Genomic DNA, 23,996 nt, shown 5'->3' with positions numbered 1-23,996 from the left:
TTGTGGTTAGTAACATGAATTATATTTTGAGAAATAAATCATGAATAACAAATTATGGTTAGGAACAGTTGTTATGTTTTAGGTAACAAAACATGAATAATAAAAGATGGTCAGATATTATTAAGTACACAGGTTTCCTATGACCTGGAACTTAAACTTAACTTCAGTTTATGATTAAATGGAAGTTGGTAACAAGAAGGCAGTCCTTAGGGCAAGTTTCTTTTGCTTCTTCCCAACATTTGTATATTATAGACCTATTTAAATATATAACAGAACACATATTGAAGATATACATAGAAATTTTATCAATGAGATAAAACCTTTTCACAACACAGTCATCTATGAACATAGAAGAATACATTCTGGAAAGAAATGCTATTCATAAGCAATGTGGTAAAGCCTTTGCATGTGGCAGTCGTCCTAGAAACCATGAGATAAAGTCGTAATGCAGAGAAATCCCATAAATGTAGTCAATGTGTTCAAGTTGTATACTTTTTTTTGCTTTTTTGAGACAGGGTTTCTCTGTATAGCCTTGACTGTCCTGGAACTCACTCTGTAGACCAGGCTGGCCTCAAACTCAGAGATTCACCTGCCTCTGCCTCCCAAGTGCTGGAATTAAAGTAGTGTGCCACCACTGCCCCGCAGTTGTGTACTTTCTGGTATCATATAAGAGTAAAGTCTTCAGCATGAAATCAATCTATTAAACCCTTTGTGTATCACAGTTGTCTTTGAAGATCCTCAAGAATACCAAAAGTAATCTGTGACTACAAAGAAATTGGTAAGATCTTACCCAACACACTGAGTTACTCAAGGTTATTTATTCTGAGGAAAAAAATGTGACAAGCATCAACAATCAATTCAAACTTTATTATGTCTGTCTATTTTGTTTGCACTTGCAAAGTCATTTGTGATGTCACTGCATTTTCTTTGTATTTTTAGTTGATCATGTATCCAACAATGTTGCTGAAAGGGCTTATCAGCTCTAGGAATTACATTTGGGAAGTTTTGGTCCACTTGTATCATTTGCAAATAAAGATAATTTTGGCTAGGCAGTGGTGGTGCATGCCTTTAATCCCAGCATTTTGGAGGCAGAGGCAGGTGGATTTCTGAGTTCAAGGCCAGCCTGGTCTACAGAGTGAGTTCCAGGACAGCCAGGGCTACACGGAGAAACCCTGTCTCGAAAAACCAAAAAAAAAAAAAAAAAAAAAGATAATTTTACTTTCTCCTTTCTAATCTGTATTACCTTTATCTTCTTCAGTTTTATTGCTGTTGCTAAACTTTTAGATAGTATTTCTAATAGATATGGAGAGAATGGATCACCTACTCTTTTTTGTGAATTAGTGGAATTAATATGAATGTTTCTCCATTTAATTTAATGTTGGTTACAAGTTTGCAGTAAAGTGACATTATGTTTCGGTATGTCCCTTGTATCCTTAATCACTCCAAGAACTTTATCATAAAGTGAGATTAAATATTGTCACAGAATCATTCATTATCTAATCAGATGAACACTCATTTTATTTTCTTACACATTATGCACATTATATTAAACCATTCCTGGATCTCTTTAATGGAGCCTGCCTCATTGATCATGGAGGATGATCTTTTGAAGTGTTTTCTATGTAATTTAACTTATTTTATTAAATATTTTTGCATCTGTGGTTTTAAGGGAAAATGGTTTGTAATTCTTTTTTTTGTAGCTGGGTCTTTATATTAATTGAATATTTGAGTAACCATGCATTCACAAAATAAAATCAGCTAAGGTTTCTTCTCTTTCTATATTGTTGAATACTTTGAGGAGTATTCTCATGAACTCCTCTTTAGAAGTCTGGTAGGATTCTACCCTGAAACTCATGGACCTGGCCTCTACTTGTTGGCAGACTTGTAATGGCTTCTCTTTTTCTAATTGTTTAGGTCTTTTTAAGTTATTTACCTTAGTTTGATTTAACTTTGGTAAGTGGAACAAATTGAAGAGATTAGCCTTTTCTTTTAGAATTTCTAATTTGGTGGTGTACAGGCATTTTAAAACTATGGCTTTACCATTCTCTGGCTTTCTTCATTGTCTGTTATTTTGTCACCATTTTTATTTTAGATTTCATTAATTTGGATATTCTCTGTCTTTTAATAAGTGCTTCTATTTTGTCTAATAAAAGGCTCAAAGGACCAACTCCACGTTTCGTTAATTCTTTCTATTCTCCTCTTTCTATTTTATGGATTTTGATCCCAATTTGACAATATCTTGATGTCTACTTCTTTTCTTCATTGCTCACTCACTTCTTTCTGTTCTAGACTTTATGCGCTTAAATCGCCAGTGTGAGAGCTCTTCAATTTTTTCATGTAAAGATTTTGTGCTATGAACGTTCATCTTAGAGACAGTATCATTTTCTTTGTGTTCCATAAGATTCTGCATGTTGCATATTCATTGGCATTGACTTCTATAAGGTCTCTAATTTCTTCCTTTATTTCTGTCTTAACCTAGTTTTCACTCAGTAGTGAGGTTGCAGTTTCCATGAGTTTGTAAGCTTTGTGTTCTTTCTGGTTTTGTTGATATCTAGCTGTAATCCATGATGATCTGATAAGATACATGGTGGTAGCTTGTCTTTCTTGTATGTATTGAGACCTGCAATGTGTCTGAATATGTTTGCAGTTTACAAGTGAGTTTCATGAAGTGCTAACCAGAAGGTGTATTCTCTTATATTTTGGTAGAATGTTCTCCAAATTTCAGCTGGATTCATGTTCTTGCTATCAGTTAGCTGGAGTATTTCTCTGTTTAATTTCAGTCTGGAGAATTTATTCATTGGTGAGAATGGAGTATTGAAATTTGTAAGTATAATGTATGAAGGTTATCATGTGATATTTACTTTAAAACTCTTTATTATACAAGAGTATGTGACCATATGTTTAAGGCATAGATGTTAAAAATTGAAATGTCATCTATGGTAGTTTTTTCCCTTTGATGAATATGTCGTATCTTTCTCCAATTTTTTGATTTTTTAAAAATTATTTTAAAATGGCTTGCTTCTTTGGTCTATTTTCTTGGAATAACTTTTTACAACCCTTTACACTGAAGTAATGCTTATTCTTGATGTTGGGTTATCATTCCTTTTTCTTTCTTTTTTTTTACAGTTTTAATGTTTTAATGATTTATTTATTTAATTTATGTATATGAGTACACCATTGCTCTCTTCAGACACACAAGAAGAGGGCATCAGACCCCATTACAGATGGTTGTGAACCACCATGTGGCTGCTGGGAATAGAACTCAAGACCTATGGAAGAGCAGCCAGTGCTCTTAACCATTGAGCCATCCTCTTCAGCCCAAGCTATATTTCTTATACGCAATAGAAGGATAAGTTTGTGTTAGCATCCATTCTGTTAGCCTGTGTCTTTTTATAGTCATCTTATGTCATTGATATTGAGAGAGTCAATGAATGGTGATTGTTATCTCCTGATATTTTGTTGTTGTTGTTACTGCTTCTGCTGGTCATGGTGGTGGTGTTGGGGTGTGTGTTTGTGCTTTCCCTTCTTTTGTAGATAACAAGATTATTTACTACCTGTTTTTTCATGTCTATCATTAATCTCCTTGGGTTGGATTCTTCCCTCTACACTTTGTGTAGGTTTGTTTTTGTAGATAGATCAGATTAGGGGTTAGGGTTAGGGTTAGGATTAGAAATCCCCAAGTAATATTTACCACAACAAGATGGCTGTAGGGTGGTGGGCTGTGAGAAACAGCTGGGTGCTTGGTTGAGAAGGAGCTTGGAACCCCAGACCATTATTGGATGGCAGGAATTCCCTCTGCTCCCAGGCCCTGGTTCTTTTCACTCAGCTTCAGCCCTGCAACAATCCCTGTCACAGAGAGGTTTATGGTCATCAGTCACAAGGAACAGTGCCCCAGGCTTTTCCACATGCAGATGGGGTATCTCCAAACTTCCAGGCCAAGCCAATAGGCGTCATCTGCTGCCAGACCCTAACCCACCCTGAAACTGTATATAAGGGCTCTATTTAGGGGAAGTAAAGTGCTCAAGAATCATCCTGATGTCCGAGAGTTTCTGTCATGAGAGCTGGAACACTTGGGAAGAGATTTGCTCTCCTGGAACCTGCCTGAAACACCAAGCTACCTCCTTGCCAGCTGGCTCCTTAGCAGCCCAGCATGGGCCTGGACCAGCTCAGCATGGAGAGACAGGGCAGCACCTGGGAGAGATGGGTCAGTGACAGCAGCAGTGAACAAGCGGAGGTGGCAGTGGGAGCAGGCAATCTCCCCTCCTGCCCATACTCTGCGTCCTTGGACCTAACCTCCTGCATCAGGCCGGAGACCTACAGACAGTGGAGATGCAGGCTGGAGGCAGCGTGGAGACAGTAGCGAGCCCTCCCTGCTCTCACCCTGTCCCCAGCCAGGAGATCATCATGGGACACCCTCCAGAACAAGAGACCCAGAGATGGCTGTAATTATGATTTGTGTCCAATGATTGAAATGGAATCGAAAGTAAGATGATAGAGGATACTCAGTAGTCCTGGCTCTGGTTCTTTCTAGAAAAGGTCATAATGTGCTTTCAGATGCCTTTCCTTTAAAGAAGATGAGAGGGAAAGATTGTTCCAGTGACCAATTATTAGACGTGGAAGTTGAAAGGAAACATGCTGCTCCCTGTGGTGGTGCATGCCTTTAATCTCAGAACCCAACAGATAAGTCAGTAAGATCATAACACCAAGACCCAGCTCGGCTGTCTAATGAATTTGAGGCTAGCCTAAGCTAAATTAAACCGTCTTACTTTCACCTCAAATATTTTCATTGATACTGGTTAGAGAAGGTGGTATGTGAGTACATACATCTGTTTGTGTGTGTGTGTGTGTGTGTGTGTGTGTGTGTGTGGTTTTTCGAGACAGGGTTTCTCTGTGTAGCCCTGGCTGTCCTGGAACACACTCTGAAGACCAGGCTGGCCTCAAACTCAGTAATCTCCCTGCCTCTGCCTCCCAAGTGCTGGGATTAAAGGCATGCAACACCACCACCTGGCGAGTACATACATCTGTATATATCCCTTTTTTACTTAATGTTTTTAGATGTGAAAATGCATTGGAAAACAAGAAGAGTTAATAATAAAATATTAAAATTAATTTCTGCCGGGCAGTGGTGGTCACCTTAACCTTAACCCTGAGCCTAACCATATCCTAACCCTCACCTCTGAATTTCCTAACCTCCTAAACCTAATTCTAAAAACCCTTATCCTAATCCTAACCATGACTGTCTAATCCCCTAACCCTAACTGAAATCCTGCTGGTTGTGGGGCATATTTCTTAATTACAACTGTTGAAGTGAGAAACCCTTTATTAATCTTGCTCTTTTGAGATGTTCAGATCCACCTTTAATCTGGGCTACAGATTCTTTTGACAACCTACATATATAAAGGACATTGAACAGGGCAGTGTTTTGTTTTTTGTACTTGCCCTACTTTTTTTTTTTTACAAAACAAAGTGAATTGTTTGTTTATTTGTGTTTTAAAACTGGTATTAGTAAGTACTTATTTCGGCCTGGTGGTGGTGGCACACACCTTTAATCCCAGCACTTGGGAGGCAGCGGCAGGCAGATTTCTGAGTTTCAGGGCAGCCTGGTCTACAGAGTGAGTTCCAGGACAGCCAGGGCTATGCAGAGAAAAACCAAAATAATAATAATAATAATAATAATAATAATAATAAACAATTACTCTTTGGTGCCAGGTGTGGTGGTGCATGAATTCCAATGCTCCAATGCTTGGGAGGAGAAGGCAGGAGAGCTTGAGGTCAGTGAGCTTGAGGTCAGCCTTGGCTCATAATTAGTTTTAGGGTAACCTACACTTCAGCAGTCAATGCTAACCAATAATCAATAATCAATTCTAATTAATAGCCAATAATGATTAATAGTTGATGGCTCATGCCTTTAATCCCAGCACTTGGGAGGCAGATGCAGGTGGATTTCTAAGTTCAAGGCCTGCCTAGTCTACACAGTGTGTTCCAGGACAGCCAGGGCTACACAGAGATGGCGGTTGGCCTGAGACTACATTTCCCATAAGAACTAGTGCTAAGATGGTTGTCGGAGAACTAACTGCATAAGTGTAGCAAACTCAATCCAAGATGGCAGCCGGCCTTCAAACTACATATCCCATAATGTCGCAAGGAAAAAGCAAGATGGCGTCTAGCCAGAGACTACATTTCCCATGAATGCTTGGGGGCGCACACGCCAGGTGTTTGGATTTCCCCTTGGAGCCGATTTCCTTCACCACTAGCCTGGAAACCTCCACTGCCACTGCTGTGGTGCACGGGGGTCCCGGTGGCATCAGTGGGCTCCTTCTGACGTCACAAACCGCACAACGTGATCCAATCACCGCTGCCAAAGAATGGGGAGATGACCGGAGCTTCCAGGTACAGTGTCAGGTGGGTGGAAGCAGATGTTCCAGGCTACCAGTGAGTGCGTGGAGGCACCTGTGAATCTGAGGCAGGGGCATGACTGGAGATGCCTCCAGTTACTGGCTGGCAGACCTATGGACATGCCCCCAGACTTATATAAAGGAGAACTGTATTGTGTTGGGCCTTATTGAAAGACCCCCAGAAGGGGAGACCCTCACTCTAGTCTTGGAAGATCGAGGCCAGCAAACAGAAAAAGACTTTATTTCAGGAATCAGCCAGGCTGAGGTCAAGACTCATAATGAGGGGTGTTGATATCGAGGCCAGGGGAGAAGGGAATTTAAATGAAAAAAACACAAACCAGGGGTGTGAATGGGAAACCAAAGAAGAATATAATAAAAATAGTGGACAGTCCCAGCCCATTATTCAGTCCCCTATGTGGGAAACATCTTGTACATGTTTTTCTCAGGAATTGAATCTTCCTCAACCATCTACTTTGTGGTCAGCCAGTTCCTGCAATGACCCCAGCTGACCTGTAGTTTTAGTTCTGCTTTCTTTGTGGTCAGCTGGTTCCTGGAAGCTGGAGCTAGTGAACTGGCTGGCCTGCATTCTTGGCTCAGCTCTAGGGGGTTATCCAAACTTTCCATACCCTTTATAAATTTTTATATCTTTCAATTGCCACATGGTCATCATTTTCATGAGGACACAAGGGTCACCAGTATGTGTGAAACTGACCATAGATGGACTGTGATTACTATTTTGGGCTTTCATTTTAAGACCTAAAATTAAATACTTAAGTACAAGCATTACATGCCTTAAATCCCAATAGATGAGCATCAAGCAAATCTCTGATTCATGTCTTCCTGGTACAGAACAAGTTTTAGGTAAAGAAAAGCTTAGGTACAGGCAAAATATTACACACATATTACCCAGCATTCAGGAGACAGAGCCATGCAGATCTGAGTTCAAGGTTAATCTACAGAGCAAGTTCAAGGACAGCCAAGCTTAGACAGTGAAGTTGTTGAAAAATATAAAGCTGGTGATGATGTAGTAGAAGGGTCCATGTTCCAGCCTCAGCAGGCAGAGGAACTCAGCAGCTTTGTCTATGTGGCTCTGCTTTAGAGGGAAGGATAGAAGGGACAACTGAGACAATTGATGCTGGTTGGCTGTAGTTAGAAAATTAGTGATGATGATGAAGAAGAAACCAGCACCACTGAGGTGACATCTTCTGGTAAGTGTTTTCTGAGAGGAACAGATGTTGTGTTCCAGAGATAGCCAAGGTTGTACCTTGTGCACCTGGAGTTGATCATGTGTGAGAATCACCCAGGTGGTATTGGTTTTTAAGGCATGAATGAATCTCATGCAGAGCAGCTAAGGCTTGGCATGGTGAAGGGAGTGTATGACAGGAATGCAGTGAATCCTAGTCAAAGGGCAAGAACCCAGCATATTGAAGATGTCAGTCCCATGGGATGAGCAGAAATAACAGCAGCAGCAGTAGAGTAACCAGAACCTACAGTGGTATAGATGGAAGAGCTGGTGAAGTGACCCAATCTCTTGAGGAGCACAGAGGATCATGTGTGGATCCCAGATACTGGAACAAGAAGCTGTAATATTGAAGTTACCTTTGAAACCCTAATATTTTGAAATTTCAGAGCTGTGGGGGACCTGCTCAGAAAAACAGTTCCAGAGAGTGTAGTAACAGATAGTGAGGTAGGTCTTTGGAAAAACTACCTTTTCTACTGCCATGCATGGCTTGTGGTTGAACAGGAGCATCTTTCAAAAATCAGGACCTCAGGCACAAAGATGAGTTTATAAAGCCCAATCAGTTTTTTTTAGAGAGTGCACAAAGTCCATTTAAACAAACATCCTATGACAAACCTCCCTTGTCAACAGCCAGTCAAGGTACAACTGAAGGGTATAGATAACTAATATACCTTACAGTGAAAAAGTTAGCCTACCCATCATGGTTGTCAGATGATTTTGCCCCTTTGATTGGTTCCTGCAGATTATGCCAGTCATGTAATTTTTAAAATATTAAGTTACTGACCTTTATGTTAATGTCCCAATTTTACTGTAACTGCAATAAATACCCAGGACCCCTAGACCTGGTCAGTCAGTTTTGATCTCATGTGAGGCTGACTGGCAAGCACCCTTATTACAGACCTCATAATAAAGACCTCCATGTGTTTGCATTACAATAGGCTCTTTGTTGGTCACTGGGGTCTCTGTGACTTCGACATAACATCTTAGAGCTTTGACTAGAACCCCAAGACACCCAGGACTCCCAACTTAAGGAATGAAAGGCCAGTTTTTAATATCCACCATTGTTTCTGTGTCAGTGGCTTCTCTGCCAGATATGAGTCTGTGTGCCTTGGTTTTCAGGTTTTTCTTGAGTATATGTGGAGGGAGGTGACTAAATTGAACCTGGAACCCTGCTACAGTGGATACGCTGGAGAGTCGCAGCCCCAAAGTGCTTCGAAGATGTTCCAGAGCCTGGTATAGTGGACGTTGATCCTCTGGTCTTAATTTTTGGGAAGACTTGGAGCCCTGCTACAGGGCTTACAGCTGCCATCCTGTCTTCATTTTCTCCTCTGTCCAAGTGGAGGAATGTGCTGGGTAGCCTCTACTGCCCCCCCTTGTGGCTGTCTGCTATGTGTGTTGCAATTTGTTATTCTCTGACTGAGGAAATTAGACAGACTCCACCCTAGTCAATTTAGTTTCTAGCCACACACCTTGGGTTAAATCCTTAACAACAGGACCTAGATCCATTGACTAGTCCATGACAGAGATCTCTTCAAGACAGCATCCAGGGCAAAATCAGGCTCTGCCTACCTTATTTTAAAGGGTAGAAAGACAAAGACCTCATTTTCCACCTCCTGAACTACCCTCTGCCCAGTTCATATGTGACTGTAGTTTTGAACTTGGAGCTGTCATAAGATGGAAGTTCATTCTTCATCAAGTCTCACCAAATTAGCATATCTTCCTTGGACAAGAGGTCTTGTCTTGTTGGTGGCCATTTCCAGTTGTGTGGGACAATCTGCTTTTCTGTCTACCTTCCAGCTATTTTAGCCCCCTCTTTGGTAGCACTGGCCTGGGAACCCAGGGTTAAAGAAACTCACCCCAGGTCAGTACATCCTCTGAGCCCCCAATTACAGTGCTCTGAGCCAGGTGCCCTTCCTATTTTGTCCTTTCTCAGTCACAACTCCAACTCCCTCTTGTGGTGGCAGGGCCCTTGTGATTGATATGGTTAGCTCATTCATTTTCGGTTGTTACAACTTCCTCATTTATTATTGTGTCTGTGTCATAGTTGTCTTAAATTTTCAACATTTTATAGCTACAGTCATCTGAAGGAGCCTCAGTCGAGGGCGTGCCCTCATCTGAATGGCTGGTTGCTATGTCTGTGAGAGACAGTGTTGATGATTGATTAGGAAGGCTCTTCCACTGAGGCTGACAATATTCCTAAGCAAGTAGGCCAGTGCTGGATGAGAGAGCAGGCTGAGCATGAGACAGTGACCAAGCAAGAGAACAAGCCAGGAGACAGTGTTTGTCCATGCTTTTTGCCTTCAGTTTCTAATCTAAGCTCCCAAATGATGGACTGTGATCTGGCAGAACCATATACAACAACCACTTATTACCTGAGATGCTGTTGCTCAGATGATTCAATCCCACCAGCAGATTAGCAAGTTAGAACAGCAACAACAACAACATGGTATCAAAGGGTTATTTTGCTGTTGTACGGAATCTATGTTGTAGATTGTATTCTTGTGGACAAGTCAAATTTTGGTAAAGAAATATTGAGGAATTTTGGACAACCCATTACAAGTTCATATTCAACCACTGATTCTCTTTTATTACAACCTTGTGTAATATATGAAGAATTAAAATTTGAGGAAATACTCCTAGCATCATTATTAACATAGGTTATGTTTTATAAGGTGAAATGTGCATCTATTATGAGTTGGACAATATTCCACAGCCCTTCACAAAAGGATATAACTTGAGCCAGCTGTTTGCTTCATCAGACTGCATGAAGAGCAGGTACCTGCTGCTCCTACATCACATTTAAATCAGGGAGCAGGCATGGTTAGTGTAGTGAAGGACACAGTCTATTAGAGAGAAGTACACTTAGATCGTTATATATATATATATTTATATATATATAAATATAGATGGTCTTCTATATTTGGTAAATATAGCTTTTAGATTTGGCCTTAGTATTTAATAAGGTTGTTCAGTTTTCCTCAGCTGTATGCAGACCCTGCCATGCTGAAGTAAGCAAAGGGCTTTTTTTCCATCTGGGATATTGAGATACATCTATATATGACAAAAAGAATATCGGGAGTGAGAATTTATTTATTTATTGTGGCATTCTATTAAATCCCCTTTTTACATACTTAGAAAGATTCATTCTCTCTATGATTTGAGATATGTTTATCTACAGAACCTCTACTAATACAACTCTGGTTTTTCTTCACTTTTCCATTGATGAAGATGTGTTGGCTACCAATAGTGCTCAACTGTGTTTCCCTTATTATTTTGGCTTTCTTTATGGTTGATTGATAACTGTCATCTGGTGAAAGGAAGCTGCAGTTTCCCTGAGCCCAGCATGAAGCCACAAAATAAGTCTCTTGTTTCCTAAAACTCCTCTTTAGTGTTAATGGTGTTAGCATTCTGTCTAAAACTCTACCTCACAGTTATCTGATGACAGCCAGGTATCCAGCCCCGCACAGATTTAAGAGAGACTGAATGTGTTCTATGTGTGTGGAGGGGAGGTGTGGAGTAAAGTCTCAGCAGACTCATGCCTCAGGCTGAGGTATCTCTTCTCCCTGAGGGACCAGCCACAAGACAGTACAGTATAGAATATAGTTTATTTAAGACATGGGGAGGGGAGTTAAGAGACAGAGAAAGGCAGAGAGAGGCAGAAAGTAGAGAAGTAGAGGCCAGGCATAAGCATGTGGAGAGAGAGGGGGGAAGGGAATGGGAGAGACTGGGGAATTAATGAACATAAGAGGGCAAGAAAAATAGAGATTAATATATCAACAGAGAGAGGAAGGGGCAAGCAGCCACTTTTATAGTGGGCCAGATCTATGTGGCTATTGCCACGTAATTGCAGAAAGGAGAATACCTAGCTGTTGACAAGTAACTGGGGTGGAGTTTAGACAGAATGCTAAGAAATAACCAGGACATCCTTCCTCCTGTGGGTCAGATTGCTACCTCCATGGCAGACTGAGTACTGGGCTATGGAAGCTGTTCACCTTGATTACAGGAAGAAGAAGGCAAGTGCTGTGAGGAATGCTCAGGTAAGGTCTGGAGTCAGGTCCTGGTAGGTGCAGGATCATTGCTCTCAGAGGGGAGGAGCAGGCAGCTGAACAGCCAGAGCTGGAATGCTGGGTTCTACCCCAGGGCTGGGTGGGGTGAGATTCCTCTTTGAAGACAGAAACAAATGCTGATGGAGTGCAAACCACTCCTGAGATCTGGAAAAGGTCTGACCTTGGTCTGAAAGCACAATTTAACCTTGAGGAGTTGTAAGACTCAGTGGCCAATCAAGGCTCCCAGGCAGACCTGCCAATCAGACAAGAAGGAGGGTTCTTCCGGGTGCCATTCTGCAAGGTCGAGTTTGCTGTGCAGCCTTGAATGGTCATCTGTGCCCTGCTCTGTTGTGGGTGCTGTGTGGAGACCTCAGTGAGGCCCTGAAATCGAGTCATGGTGAGCACAGGATCACTGCCCTCAATGGGTAGGGGTAGGCGGCTGAGCAGTGGGAGCTGGGGTGCTGGGTCCTCTCTGGGGCTGCATGGAAAGCATCAGCCAGATGTGACCGACCACCTGTGAGGTCCCTGGTGATGTCCGTCATGTGTTAGATCAGGAGGTGACCTCTGAGTAACTTCACTGTCATGGCTGATTCTGAATCTGCCCAAAACATTTGGACCAGTTGCTTTCCTGTAGAAACTCGGGTGGTTTCTCTGACTCTGCAGCACATGTGTCCAAATTCTTTTGTCTTTTATAGTATACATTAAGAAGACAGGTATAGCTGGGCAGTGGTGACTCATGCCTTTAATCCCAGCACTTGGGAGGCAGAGGCAGGGGGATTTCAGAGTTCAAGGCCAGCCTGGTCTACAGAGTGAGTTTCAGGACAGCCAGGGCTACACAGAGAAACCCTGTCTCAGAAAAACAAACAAAACCTGTTTTTAAGAAGTCAGGCATAAATCTAACATATCTGCTCTCATACATTACTTGTTTTTGTTTTGTTTAGTTTTTGTTGATTGTTTTGGTTTTTTGTTTGTTTAGGTTTTTTTTTTTTTTTGAGACAGGGTTTCTCTGTGTAGCCCTGGCTGTCCTGGAATTCACTCTGTAGACCAGGCTGGCCTTGAACTCAGAAATCCGCCTGCCTCTGCCTCTGAAGTGCTGGGGTTAAAGGCTTGCACCATCACCACCCACCTTGTTAATTTTCTTTATTACAGGTTTTTCTATTGCTTTATTTTTTACATTCAGTGTTTGTTTATTATGTGGTAAAGGGACCTTTTTCCTCTCCAGTCTGTTGGGTGTTTTGGATGCTTCTTGTACATTAACAGGAATCTTTTTTGGTTTACAAATTTTTTTCTTTATGATTTCATTGAAAATAATTTCTAGACCTTTTGGCTGATATTCTTCTTTCTCTATTCCAGTCATCTGTAGTTTTTCCCTTCTCACATGTTGCAGAATTCCTGGTTGTATAGGGCCAGAAAATGTTTAAAATCCACATTTTTTTGGATGATGTATTCATTGTCGTATTCATCTTTAATGCCTGAGACTCTGTCTTCCTTTCTCGTTCTGTGGGTGAACCTTGCCTCTGTAGTTTTCGGTGCACAGGCAATTTCAATGCTCTGTTCTCAGGGACTTAGCAACTGCTTAAGTCATTCCCTGCCTCCATCACCTGCTGCTGTTGTCAGGTGTGCTTTATATACACAGACCACCAGCTACACAGCTCTCTCTGTTTGTTCCCTGTCTCTGTTCTCTGCACATGCCCCTCTCTATTCTCTTTCTCTGCTCTCATGTCTCTCTGCTCCCTGTCTGTCTGCCTGTCTGCAGGTCCTCTTGTGCATCTCTATCCCTTCCCCAGATTCTCACTCATCTCCCTGCTCCCAAACAACCTCTTTTGTACCATATATGTTACATTTTTTAATTTCTCAGGACCTGCTGTGATAGGATACCTTGGATTTCTTGCTGACATATTTTCCTGATTGTTATTTATTATATTCCAATGCTGGTGTCTAGGCCTCTGGGTTTGAAGTGATTATTGATTTGGTTACTGATGTTGGATTTATCTTCTTTGGGTGGTAGTTTTCTCCTGGGTTACTATTTAATGTATGTATTTGCAGAGAGCCTTGGCTGAGTGCTGCCTCTTTTACTGACCTGTTTGTTACGTTCCAGAGGGAGTGCTTGCTAATGTTGAAAGTTGGGAGAAGATGTGGGCAGGAAGAGATGATCTTAGTAATCTACAAGGAGACATTGTCATTAGCAAGGTTAGGCTGCTTCTGGTGTTTAGTACAGTAAAATTATGAAAATTGCATTTGGGATAAGAAATATTGTGGTAGATCTATGGAAAGTTTACCTTGTGTCCTTTCTGGCATGGCATGTGGGTGAACAGGAACTATCTGCCCAAGTGGGGGCTATGATACAACGATGAAGCAGGAAAGGAAGGGCAACTGGGGATTGTCTGCAGTATCTTTAGAGGCATGCACATGGGGAGAAGTAATTTCCACTAGTATTCTTTTACAAAGTTTATGACCACAGGTATTCTGTGCCAGTTGTAAGAGCAACTGATATTAGGGTTTGCAGTAACAGACAGTGAGGTAGGTCTTTGGATAAAGTACCTCTTCTACTGTCAGGCATGGCTTGCAGGTAAACAGTAGTATGTTTTGATAATAAGGGGCTTAGTCAAAAAAATGAGTTTATGAAGTCAAACCAACTCTGTTTTTGAGATTGCACAAAGTCCACTTGAGCAGACATCCTATGACAAACCCTCTTATCAACAGCCAATCAAGGTACAACTGCAAGGTTTAGCTACATATAGGTTAATAAATCTTAAAGAGGAAAAAATAGGTTAGCCTACCCATTATAGTTGTCAGATGGTTTTGTCCCCTGTTTTGTTCTTGCCAATTATGCCAGACATGCCATTTCTAAAAAAAATTAAGTTGCTGACCTGTATGTTAATGCCCAATCTTGCTGTAACTACAATAAATACTCAGGACCCTTAGACTTGGTCTCTCAATTTGGACCTGATGTGAGATTGACTGGTGTGAATTCTTGTTACTGAGCTCATAGTACAGACCTTTGTGTATTAGCATTGCAATAGGTTCTTGGTGGTCTCTGGGGTGCCATTGACTTGGGCACGACATCTTGGTGCATTGACTGGAACCCCAAAGCATTCAGAAATCCCAGCTGAAGGATTGAAAGGCTGCCTGTTAAGATGTGTCATTGTTGCTGAACAGTGGTGGTGCACGCCTTTAATCCCAGCACTTGGGAGGCAGAGGCAGGTGAATTTCTGAGTTTGATGCCAGCCTGGTCTACAGAGTATGTTTTGGGACAGCCAGGGCTACAAAGAAAAACCCGGTCTCGGAAAAAAAAGTAACAGATGTGTTATTGTTCTTTGTGTCAGTTCCTTTTCTGTCAGATTTTTGTCTGTGTGCTTTGGTTTTTGGATTTTTTTTTTTAGTATCTGTGGAGGGAGATGACTAAAATGAATGTGGTAGCACAGTATAGTGAATGCACTGGAGAGTTGAAGCCACAAAGGTCTTGGAAGAAGTTTCAGAGCCTGGTGTAGGGGATGGTGTGCCTATGGTCTTAATTTCTGGGGATGTTAGAATTTTGCTACATGGCTCACAACTACCTTCCTATCTTTATTTTCTCCTCTGGACAAGGGTTGGCATATATTGTACTGCCCTTTTGAGGCTATCCATTTTGTGTGTTGCAATTTGTTATTCTCTGAGGAAATGAGACAGATTCCATCCTAATCGATTTAGTAACTAGCCCCACACCTTGGGTTAAATCCTTCTACCCCCTTTGACTAATCCATGACAGAGAGCTCTTCGAGACAGCATCCAGGGCAAAATCAGGCTCTGTCTACCTTATTTTACAGGTTGGAAAGACAAAGACCTCATTTCCCACCTCCTGAACTACCATCTGTCCAGTTCATATGTGACTCTAGTTTTGAACTTGGAGGTGTCATGAGATGGAAAGTCGTTCTTCATTCTAAAAAATTTAGCATATCTTCCTTGGACCAGAGGTCTTGTCCTTTGTTAGTGGTCATTTCCGGTTTTGTGGTATAATCTGCTTCTCTATCCATCTTCCAGCTGTTTTAGCCTCCTCTTTGGTAGCACTGGCTTGAGAACCCAGGGTTAAAGACAGCTCACTCCAGGTCAGCACAGTCTCTGAACTCCCGATTCCAGTGTATCCTTCCCTGCTCTGAGACAGGTGCCCTCCCTATTTTGTCCTTGCTCAGCCACAACTCCAACTCCCTCATGGGGTAGCATGGCCTCTTGTATTGATATGGTTAGCCCATGGGTTTTGGGATGTTACAACTTTCTTATTTATTATTGTGTCTGTGTCATAGTTGTCTTAATTTCTCAGCATTTCAGAGCTACAGTCATCTGAAGGACCCTCAATCGAGGGCGTGCACTCATCAGAATGGCTGGTTGCTGTGTCTGTGAGAGATAGTGTTGATGATTGATTAGGAAGGCTCTTCCACTGAGGGTGGCAATATCTCTAAGCAAGTGGTCCTGGGCTGGATGAGAGAGCAGTCTGAGCATGAGACAGTGAGCAAGCAAGAGAGCATGCCAGGAGACAGTATTTGTCCATGCTTTTTTCATTGTATATTTTATTTACATTTCAGATGCCATCCCCTTTCCCTACCCCCACCCCCAAGAAAACCCCTATCCCATGTCCTTTTTTTCTTTTTGCTTTTATACACCTTTTTAAAAATATTAATTAAAGGCATTATAAGTTTGTTAATGCTGAATCAGAAGCGTACCCCAATACGCAACCTAGATATATAAACTATATTTGACTGGTGGAGACATGTGAACAACTGCCTCCATGCCCCCCCTTCTCTCTCTTTCTCTCTCTCATCACCTAGCTTCTCCTCTTTTTTTCTCCTCCTCTCCTTACTCCTTCTCTTCCTCTCGGTACTCATTCCCACCTTATTTCCTCTTACATATCATCCTTCCTGTCAAAATAAAACTTTTCCCTCAAAATACAATTAGAGCACAATTATGCCAATTTGTACCAGTGAGGTACAAGATAGTCCTAATACCCAGTCCATCATTTTGTTGACTAACCAGAACCCCTGTCATCTCTCCTAACTAAAACTCTTAGTGCTGAACCTGGATTTTTCCTTGGCTTTAGAATGAGTGTCAGCTGAAAACCATCCACTCAAAACTTTTCTCTCAAGGAAAATAGCCAGGATTGGCTACGAGGCTATAAGTTTTCAGCCCCGCCAGAAATCCAGAATGACTGAGTTAATTGTCCATACTTTTGGCTTTCAGGTTCTAATCTAAGATCCCAAAATGATAGACTGTGATCTGACAGAACCATGTACAACAACCAGTTATTACCTGAGATGCTTTTGCTTAGAGGATTCAATCACAGCAGCAGAGTAGCAAGTTAGATCAACAACAACGTTATTTTGCTGCTGTACAGAATCTATGTTGTAGATTGTATTCTTGTGGACAGGACAAATTTTGTGTAGAAAGATTTTTGGATTGGTTGAGGTCTTTAACTCTCCATTAAGCGTCGTGCCTGATGCAGGATGTGGCCTCCTCAGCATCCATATCTAACTGCTATACATCTCAACTAAGATCAACCTTAGACTCCTTGGTACTTATTTATGGTCTTTGACAGATTCTAAATATACCCCCTCCCACCCCCAGCCAGCTGAGGATTTTGGTTCATTTTCCCCTCTGATCCTCTCTTGTTTCTCACCACACCTGTTGCTAGTTCTCCCCGATTTCCCCTTTCTTATCTGCTCTCCCATGCAGTTCTCTCTCTTCCATCTGCCTCCTATGATAGCTTTACTCCCCCTTCTGAGTAAGATTAAACTGTGCTCATTTTGGCCTTACTTGTTGTTTAGTTTCTTTGTGTCTATGAAATGTAGTGTGGGTTTCCTGTATTTTATGATTATTATTCATTTGTAAGTGAGTACATACATGCATGTTCTTTTAGGTCTGGGTTACCTCAATTGAGAAGATAGTTTCTAGCTGTATCCATTTGCCTGCAAAATTCATGATGTCCTTGTATTTAATAGCTAAATAGTTTTTCCTTTTTTAAAAATGAACCACATTTTCTATATCCATCTTTTGGTTGAGTAGCATCTGGAATATTTCCACTTTCAAGTTATTATAAATAAAATGGCTCTGAATTAGTGGAGTTCCTACTTTAAGCCACCTGCCTTCACAGAGTTCCTCCTGTATCTCTTGTTGGTCCTTTCAGAGGGTGTGGGCTCCTGGGTATCCATGATGGTGCATCAAGTCTCTATTGGGTTAGGTGTATCCTCTTCACTGAGGCCAGACCTGGCAGCCCAGTTATGGGAACAGATTCCAATGATAGACAGCAGCTTTAGGGAAAGCTCCTGCTACAGGTGTTGTAGGACCATCATGAAGACTGACCTGCACATCTGCTAGTTACAAGCCACCGGTCCTTTGTCCAGCCTGTGTGTGTTATTGTTTTTGTCTCAGTCTCTGAATGTCCCCAAGGGTCAAGGTTAATTGAGTCTACTGGTCTTCCTATGGAGTTCCTGTCCTCTTGAGGACCTTCTCCCATCTTTTCCATCAGAGTTACCAAGGTGCATGCAATGTTTGACTGTGGATCTTTGCTTCTACTTCAGTCAGCTGCTGGGTGGAGCCTCTCAATGGACAATTATGCAAGAATCCTGTGTGGGAGCATCACAGATTATCCTTAATAATGTCATAAATTCAGGCTTGACATGTTTGTCTCCAATTGAGCGAGTTTTCATTGTCCACTCCTTCAGTCTCTGCTCCAGCTTTACTTCTGCATTTCTTTTAGACAGGATAAATTTTGTTCTGTGTGTCTCCAGTGTTGTGGTTGAATCTGATACTTCAGCTTTCTTCTCATGCTCCCATACATTCCCCATTTGGACTCTGTCCCTCAATCACATAAGATACTGTGCACACATTTGCTGTTCAATGCTATGCTATTTTGCAAACCTGGTGGTTTTATATTTTTAATTTAATTCATTCTGTTTCTGTTTTTGTAGACCAAATTTTTCAGTGTAGCCATTTCTGTCTTGATTGTAGATATAGAAACCACAGAAGCCCCCTGACATGTTTTTGTTCAATAAGCACATGATTTTGTGCTGGTCTTCATCCACATATTTAATTTTGAAATTCCGCCTAATATATAGATTATATTCTATTTCTCCTGATGGCTTCTGCTCATATCATCAATATTATCTGATGCTTCAGATTCATTGAATTGCAGGTGTATGATGTTCTGACTAACTCTTATGTTTGTTGTGAAATTTTTGAATAAATAAGTGTATTATGGCTGGGTACATGAATATGCATATCATGTGTGCCTCATCTTTACTGTTGTCAGAAGATGGCCTCAGAACTCCTGATGCTGAAGAAATGGACAGGTGTTGGTCCACATGTGTATGCTTGAAATTGACCACCATTATGTGGAAGACTAGCAAGACCTTTCAATATATCTCTTGAACTATGTTCTTTATTTCTGATCAACATATATATTACCAATATTTTCATCTATCTATTTTTAACTGTTTAAACATGCATGCCCTTCTAGTATAATTTAATTAATGTTGCTGTTTGAACTGGTTCACTTTATGTTTATGTAAGATAAATACAGAACTGCAGTGAATTTATAATTCTTTGCAGAAACTTCAGTAATGAACTGTGAGTTCATTCTATCATTTTTCCCTGGTTTATTTTTGTAGCAGAGTGATGTTCCTAACATTTAACTTTTGCTGTCCTAAAACTCATTGCATGGCCCTTGCTGGCATCCAGCTCAATGACATACCTGTACCTTTGTGATTAAAGACATGAGCAAATACACACAGCTTGCCCATCACATTTGTAGTTAGTAATTGTTCATACAGCTTTTCAGATGTGTGCTCAGTACAGTTGATCTGTTTCCCCCTGCATATCCCTCTCAGTTGCCATTTGTGTTGCAAAGGTATATCCTATTCAAAGGGTTCAGAAGTGACACAGGTGAACCTTATATTTCAAGTTTTTTCTAAACTGACATGGTGATTATATTATAATTTGTGTGTTAGAAAATAAGTGGAGGAATCACCTGAATTATATGATTATATTGTCTAGGAAGCATAATTTACTTTGTAGTGATGTCAGTATCAGGCTTTGTGTTGTACACATGTATGTGATATTTTAGGAAGCATTGAGTTTCGATGATGTGCATGTGAACTTCACTGCAGAAGAGTGGAATTTGCTGGATCTTTCCCAGAAGAATCTCTACAAAGATGTGATGCTTGAGACCTACTGGAACCTCACTGCTATAGGTAAGACTGTGAATTTATTTTTGCTTCTCAATATAAGGGAAAATGTTTCTGGGTTACTGATGATCATATCTTATTTCAATAGAGAACAAGTAATATTGAGTTGAATAAATCAGGTTCATTGCTGTGAAAATTCAGAGTAACTTGAATTTTGCCTAATTCCAATCCCATATCTTTCATTTTCTGGTACCGTGTTTTAGGCTATAATTTGGAAGGGCATCATACTGAAGAACAACGTCAAATGTCTAGACGTCATGAAAGGTAATTTTAATGTATAAGCTGATACAAATATGCCTGTGAGGAAAGTTTAATATGATCTGGAAGCTGTAGTGGAAAGCAAGTGTGTAAAATATCAGTCCTTTTATTGTAGCTGTGATTATAAATTCACCCAAAATTATGTACCTCAATGTCAGTTATGTGATTGGTGTTTGCAAGGCAATTCTGTAAGAAACAAGAGAAGGAAACAATGCCTTAAGCGATCAGTTTATTTGATTTGTATCTCCATTAGAGCTATGTTGTGGAACTACCAATTTGTATAGTCTCATAATATTTAGATGTTGCACATTGAATAGTGATAAACATGTATCCATAACCTTCTAATAAGCAAATAGTTCATGATAAAGTCGATGATACTCATATACTTGTAGTGAAAATTTTAAGTTTAGTGATTTGTCAGTTTTTGAGAGTCAAGAATGACGTCCTGGAGAAACATTAATCATGTCTACAATGAACAAAAAGTCAATGCATGTGAATTCAATGTGGAAACCTTTCATTTGTTCTTCTTTTTTAATGGGTGTATCAACTGTCAGAATGGATGAAACCATGTGAGCATAGAGATACTAAAAGGAACAATGTAAATCTATCTACTTCAGAACAATGAGAAGACATGTAGTATTCTGCCTTTGGGAGACTTTCTGAATATGATAGCCATTTGCAATTAATTGGTTTCCTGACTTTACTGGGAACATCCCCAAAATCACACTGCAGAAAATCTCTATGGGTACTAGAAGTTTGTAAATTCTTTTGTCATCCTGGTTCACAGTGCTGCTGTTGTTTTATGCACACTACAGGAAATCTAAGAATGCAATCAGTGTTTTAATGCTCCGAGTTATTCCATATTTCTTATGACATGTTAAAAACATCATATAGAAATCTCATATAGAAAAAGGATTCTGTAAATATGAGCCATGTAATAAATGCTCTTACCATCACAGGTATTTTCAGAGAGTTAAAGCAACCCACAGTGAGCAAGTACAACCATGAACATCAAAGTGATAAACCCTTAAGATCTGAGTGTTCTTTATTAGTAGACCAACTGTAAAATTTATACATATTTGTAAAAAGATTGATCAATCTATGAATGTGGTAAAGTTTTCACATGTGCCCATTATTGTTGCAGGCATGAAAGAAGTAATACTGGACAGAAACCACATGAATGTAATCAATGTGGTAAAGACATTTCATGTCACAGTCATCTCCAATCTCATAAAAGAACACATACTGGAGAGAAATCTCATGAATGTAATCAATGTGGTAAAACCTTTTCATGCCACAGTGGTCTCAAATATAAAACAACACATACTGGAGAGAAACCTTATGAATGTAATCAATGTGGTAAAGCCTTTTCATGGCACAATCATCTCCAATCTCATAAAAGAACACATACTGGAGAGAAACCTTATGAATGTAATCAATGTAGTAAAGCATTTGCAAGGCCCAGTCTTCTCCAATCTCATAAAAGAATACATACTGGAGAGAAACCCTATGAATGTAATCAATGTGGTAAAGCCTTTTCATGTCACAGTGGTCTCCGATCTCATAAAAGAACACATACTGGAGAGAAAGCTTATGAATGTAATCAATGTGGTAAAGCCTTTTCATGTCACGGTAATCTCCAAAGACATAAAAGAACACATACTGGAGAGAAGCCTTATGAATGTAATCACTGTGGTAAAGCCTTTTCATGTCACAGTCATCTCCAAAGACATAAAAGAACACATACTGGAGAGAAACCTTATGAATGTGATCAATGTGGTAAAGCATTTTCATATCACAGTAGTCTCCAATGTCATAAAAGGATACATACTGGAGAGAAACCTTATGAATGTAATCAATGTGGTAAAACCTTTTCATATTACAGTGGTCTCCAATATCATAAAACAACACATATTGGAGAGAAACCTTATGAATATAATCAATGTCTTAAAGCCTTTTCATGTCACAGTCATCTCCAAAAACATACTGGAGAGAAACTGAATGTCCTAAATGAGGTAAAGCCTTTCCAGGACACAGTCATCTCTGAATACACAAAAGAAAACATGCAGGAGAGAAACCTTATGAATGTAGTCAATGTGATAAAGCCTTTGTATGTCACTGTAGTCTCCAAACACTTAAAGGAACACTGGCTTTAGAGAAACCTTACAGATGTAATGAATGTGGTAAAACCTGTGATTATCTCTGTAGTCTCCAAAGACATAAAAGAACACAAACTGAGAAGAAACCTTTTGATTTTTCTAAAGTTGGGAAATTGTTTACATGCCACAGTGGTTTCTGAATACAGAAATGAACACATTTGAGAGAGAAAGCATCTGAAAGTAATCAACAGGTGAAAGCCTCTGCATATCCTAACCATTTTTAAAAGCATGAAAGGATTTTTAGTAGAAATAAACTCTGGGGACTTAAGTTTGTTTGACCCTAAGAAGTAGCAATATTAAGAGATGTGCCTTGTGGGAAATGTTACCTTTTTGAAGGAATTGAACTAGTATGGTGCTGATCTTTGGAGCTCAAGCCAGTACAAAACAGACCCTCCTACCACTAGGCTAGAAGACAGTCTCTTCCTGGATGTGTTCACATGAGGATGCAGAACTCTCAGCTCCTTCTCCAGCATCATGGCTGACTGCATGCTGACATTCCTGGTATGATGGCAATGGACTAAACATTTGAAACTGTAAGCCAGGCCCAATTAAGTATTTGCCTTTAACACAGTTGCCCTGGCTACAGTGTCTCTTCTTAGCAATGGAAATTCTATCTAAGGCAGAAGTTGGTACCCCAGACTTCAGCATTGCTATGATAGGCCTGACTGTGTTTTTTTTTTTTTTTATGGAGCAATGTGGATTTTTACTTTGGATCTGTATATGCATTAAGTGGAACGTAATGGGCTGTCCTAGTAAGAATATGAAACACATATGTACTGAGGGTGATTTGAATTTTGTATATACTTTTTATGATGTTTTGTAGAAGAATGTTGCTGCCTTTTGCCCATGTCAGTAGAGTGTCCTTGAAGATAAGGTAAAGAGGTTGATGTTCGTTGCATTGACAAAGGAAGTCTCAGTGAAGCCAGCAAAGCCTTTGAGCTATGTTTAGTCTCATGACGATTTGAGCAAGTATAGTAATCTTAGAAAGAAAAAAATATAAAATGTTAGCTCAAAAGAGAAATCCTAACCAGGAAGTTGAATGAAGCTGAATTCTGTGATCAATGATATTAAATGGAATAAAAGGAACAGTGATATTAGGGCAAGATTCCATCCACCTAAACTTATGGATGTGAAGTTGTATGAAAGAGAACTGTATTGTGTTAGACATTCTTATTACCTAGTTATTATTTTCATGTGGACATAAGAGTTACCAGTATGTGTGTAATTTACAATTGCTGGATTTTGATTACTATTCCAGGTTATCATTTTAAGATCTAAAATAAAATAATTAAGTACAGGCATGGAGGTATATTCTTTAAATTCCAGATAAACATCAAGCAGATCTCTGATTCAAGTCTTCCTGGTACAGAACACTTTGTAACTAAGGAAAAGTTTAGGTATGGGCAAAGTGTTACACATGTATTACCCAGCATTCAGAAGACACAGCCAGGCAGATCTGAGTTCAGGTTAATCTACAGAGCAAGTTCAAGGACAGCTGAGCTTAAGTAATGAAGTTGTTGAAAAATGGAAAGCTGGTGATGAAGTAATAGAAGGGGCAGTGTTCCAGCCACAGCAAGTATAGGAACTCAGGAACCTTGTACATGTGGATCGGGCTTTAAAGGCAATAATAGAAGGGACGACTGAGACAATTGATGCTAGTTAGCCATAGTCAAAAAATTAGTGGG

General features: G+C 40.2%; 1 protein-coding gene across 1 annotated transcript in view; it reads left to right on the top strand.

Annotated features, from left to right (window-relative positions):
• Positions 1-23,996, top strand: part of LOC143433994 (uncharacterized) — a 60,857-nt gene that overhangs the window by 32,916 nt on the left and 3,945 nt on the right. Inside the window, 1 exon segment of the mRNA XM_076928150.1 lies at positions 21,388-22,167. Within this exon segment, the coding sequence (XP_076784265.1) occupies positions 21,388-22,167 (780 nt within the window).

Source organism: Arvicanthis niloticus (genome assembly GCF_011762505.2).
Source record: "Arvicanthis niloticus isolate mArvNil1 chromosome Y unlocalized genomic scaffold, mArvNil1.pat.X SUPER_Y_unloc_2, whole genome shotgun sequence".
Taxonomy (NCBI): Eukaryota; Metazoa; Chordata; class Mammalia; order Rodentia; family Muridae; genus Arvicanthis; species Arvicanthis niloticus.
Note: the sequence above shows the minus strand (reverse complement) of the source record. Positions and strands in the feature narration are given on the sequence as shown.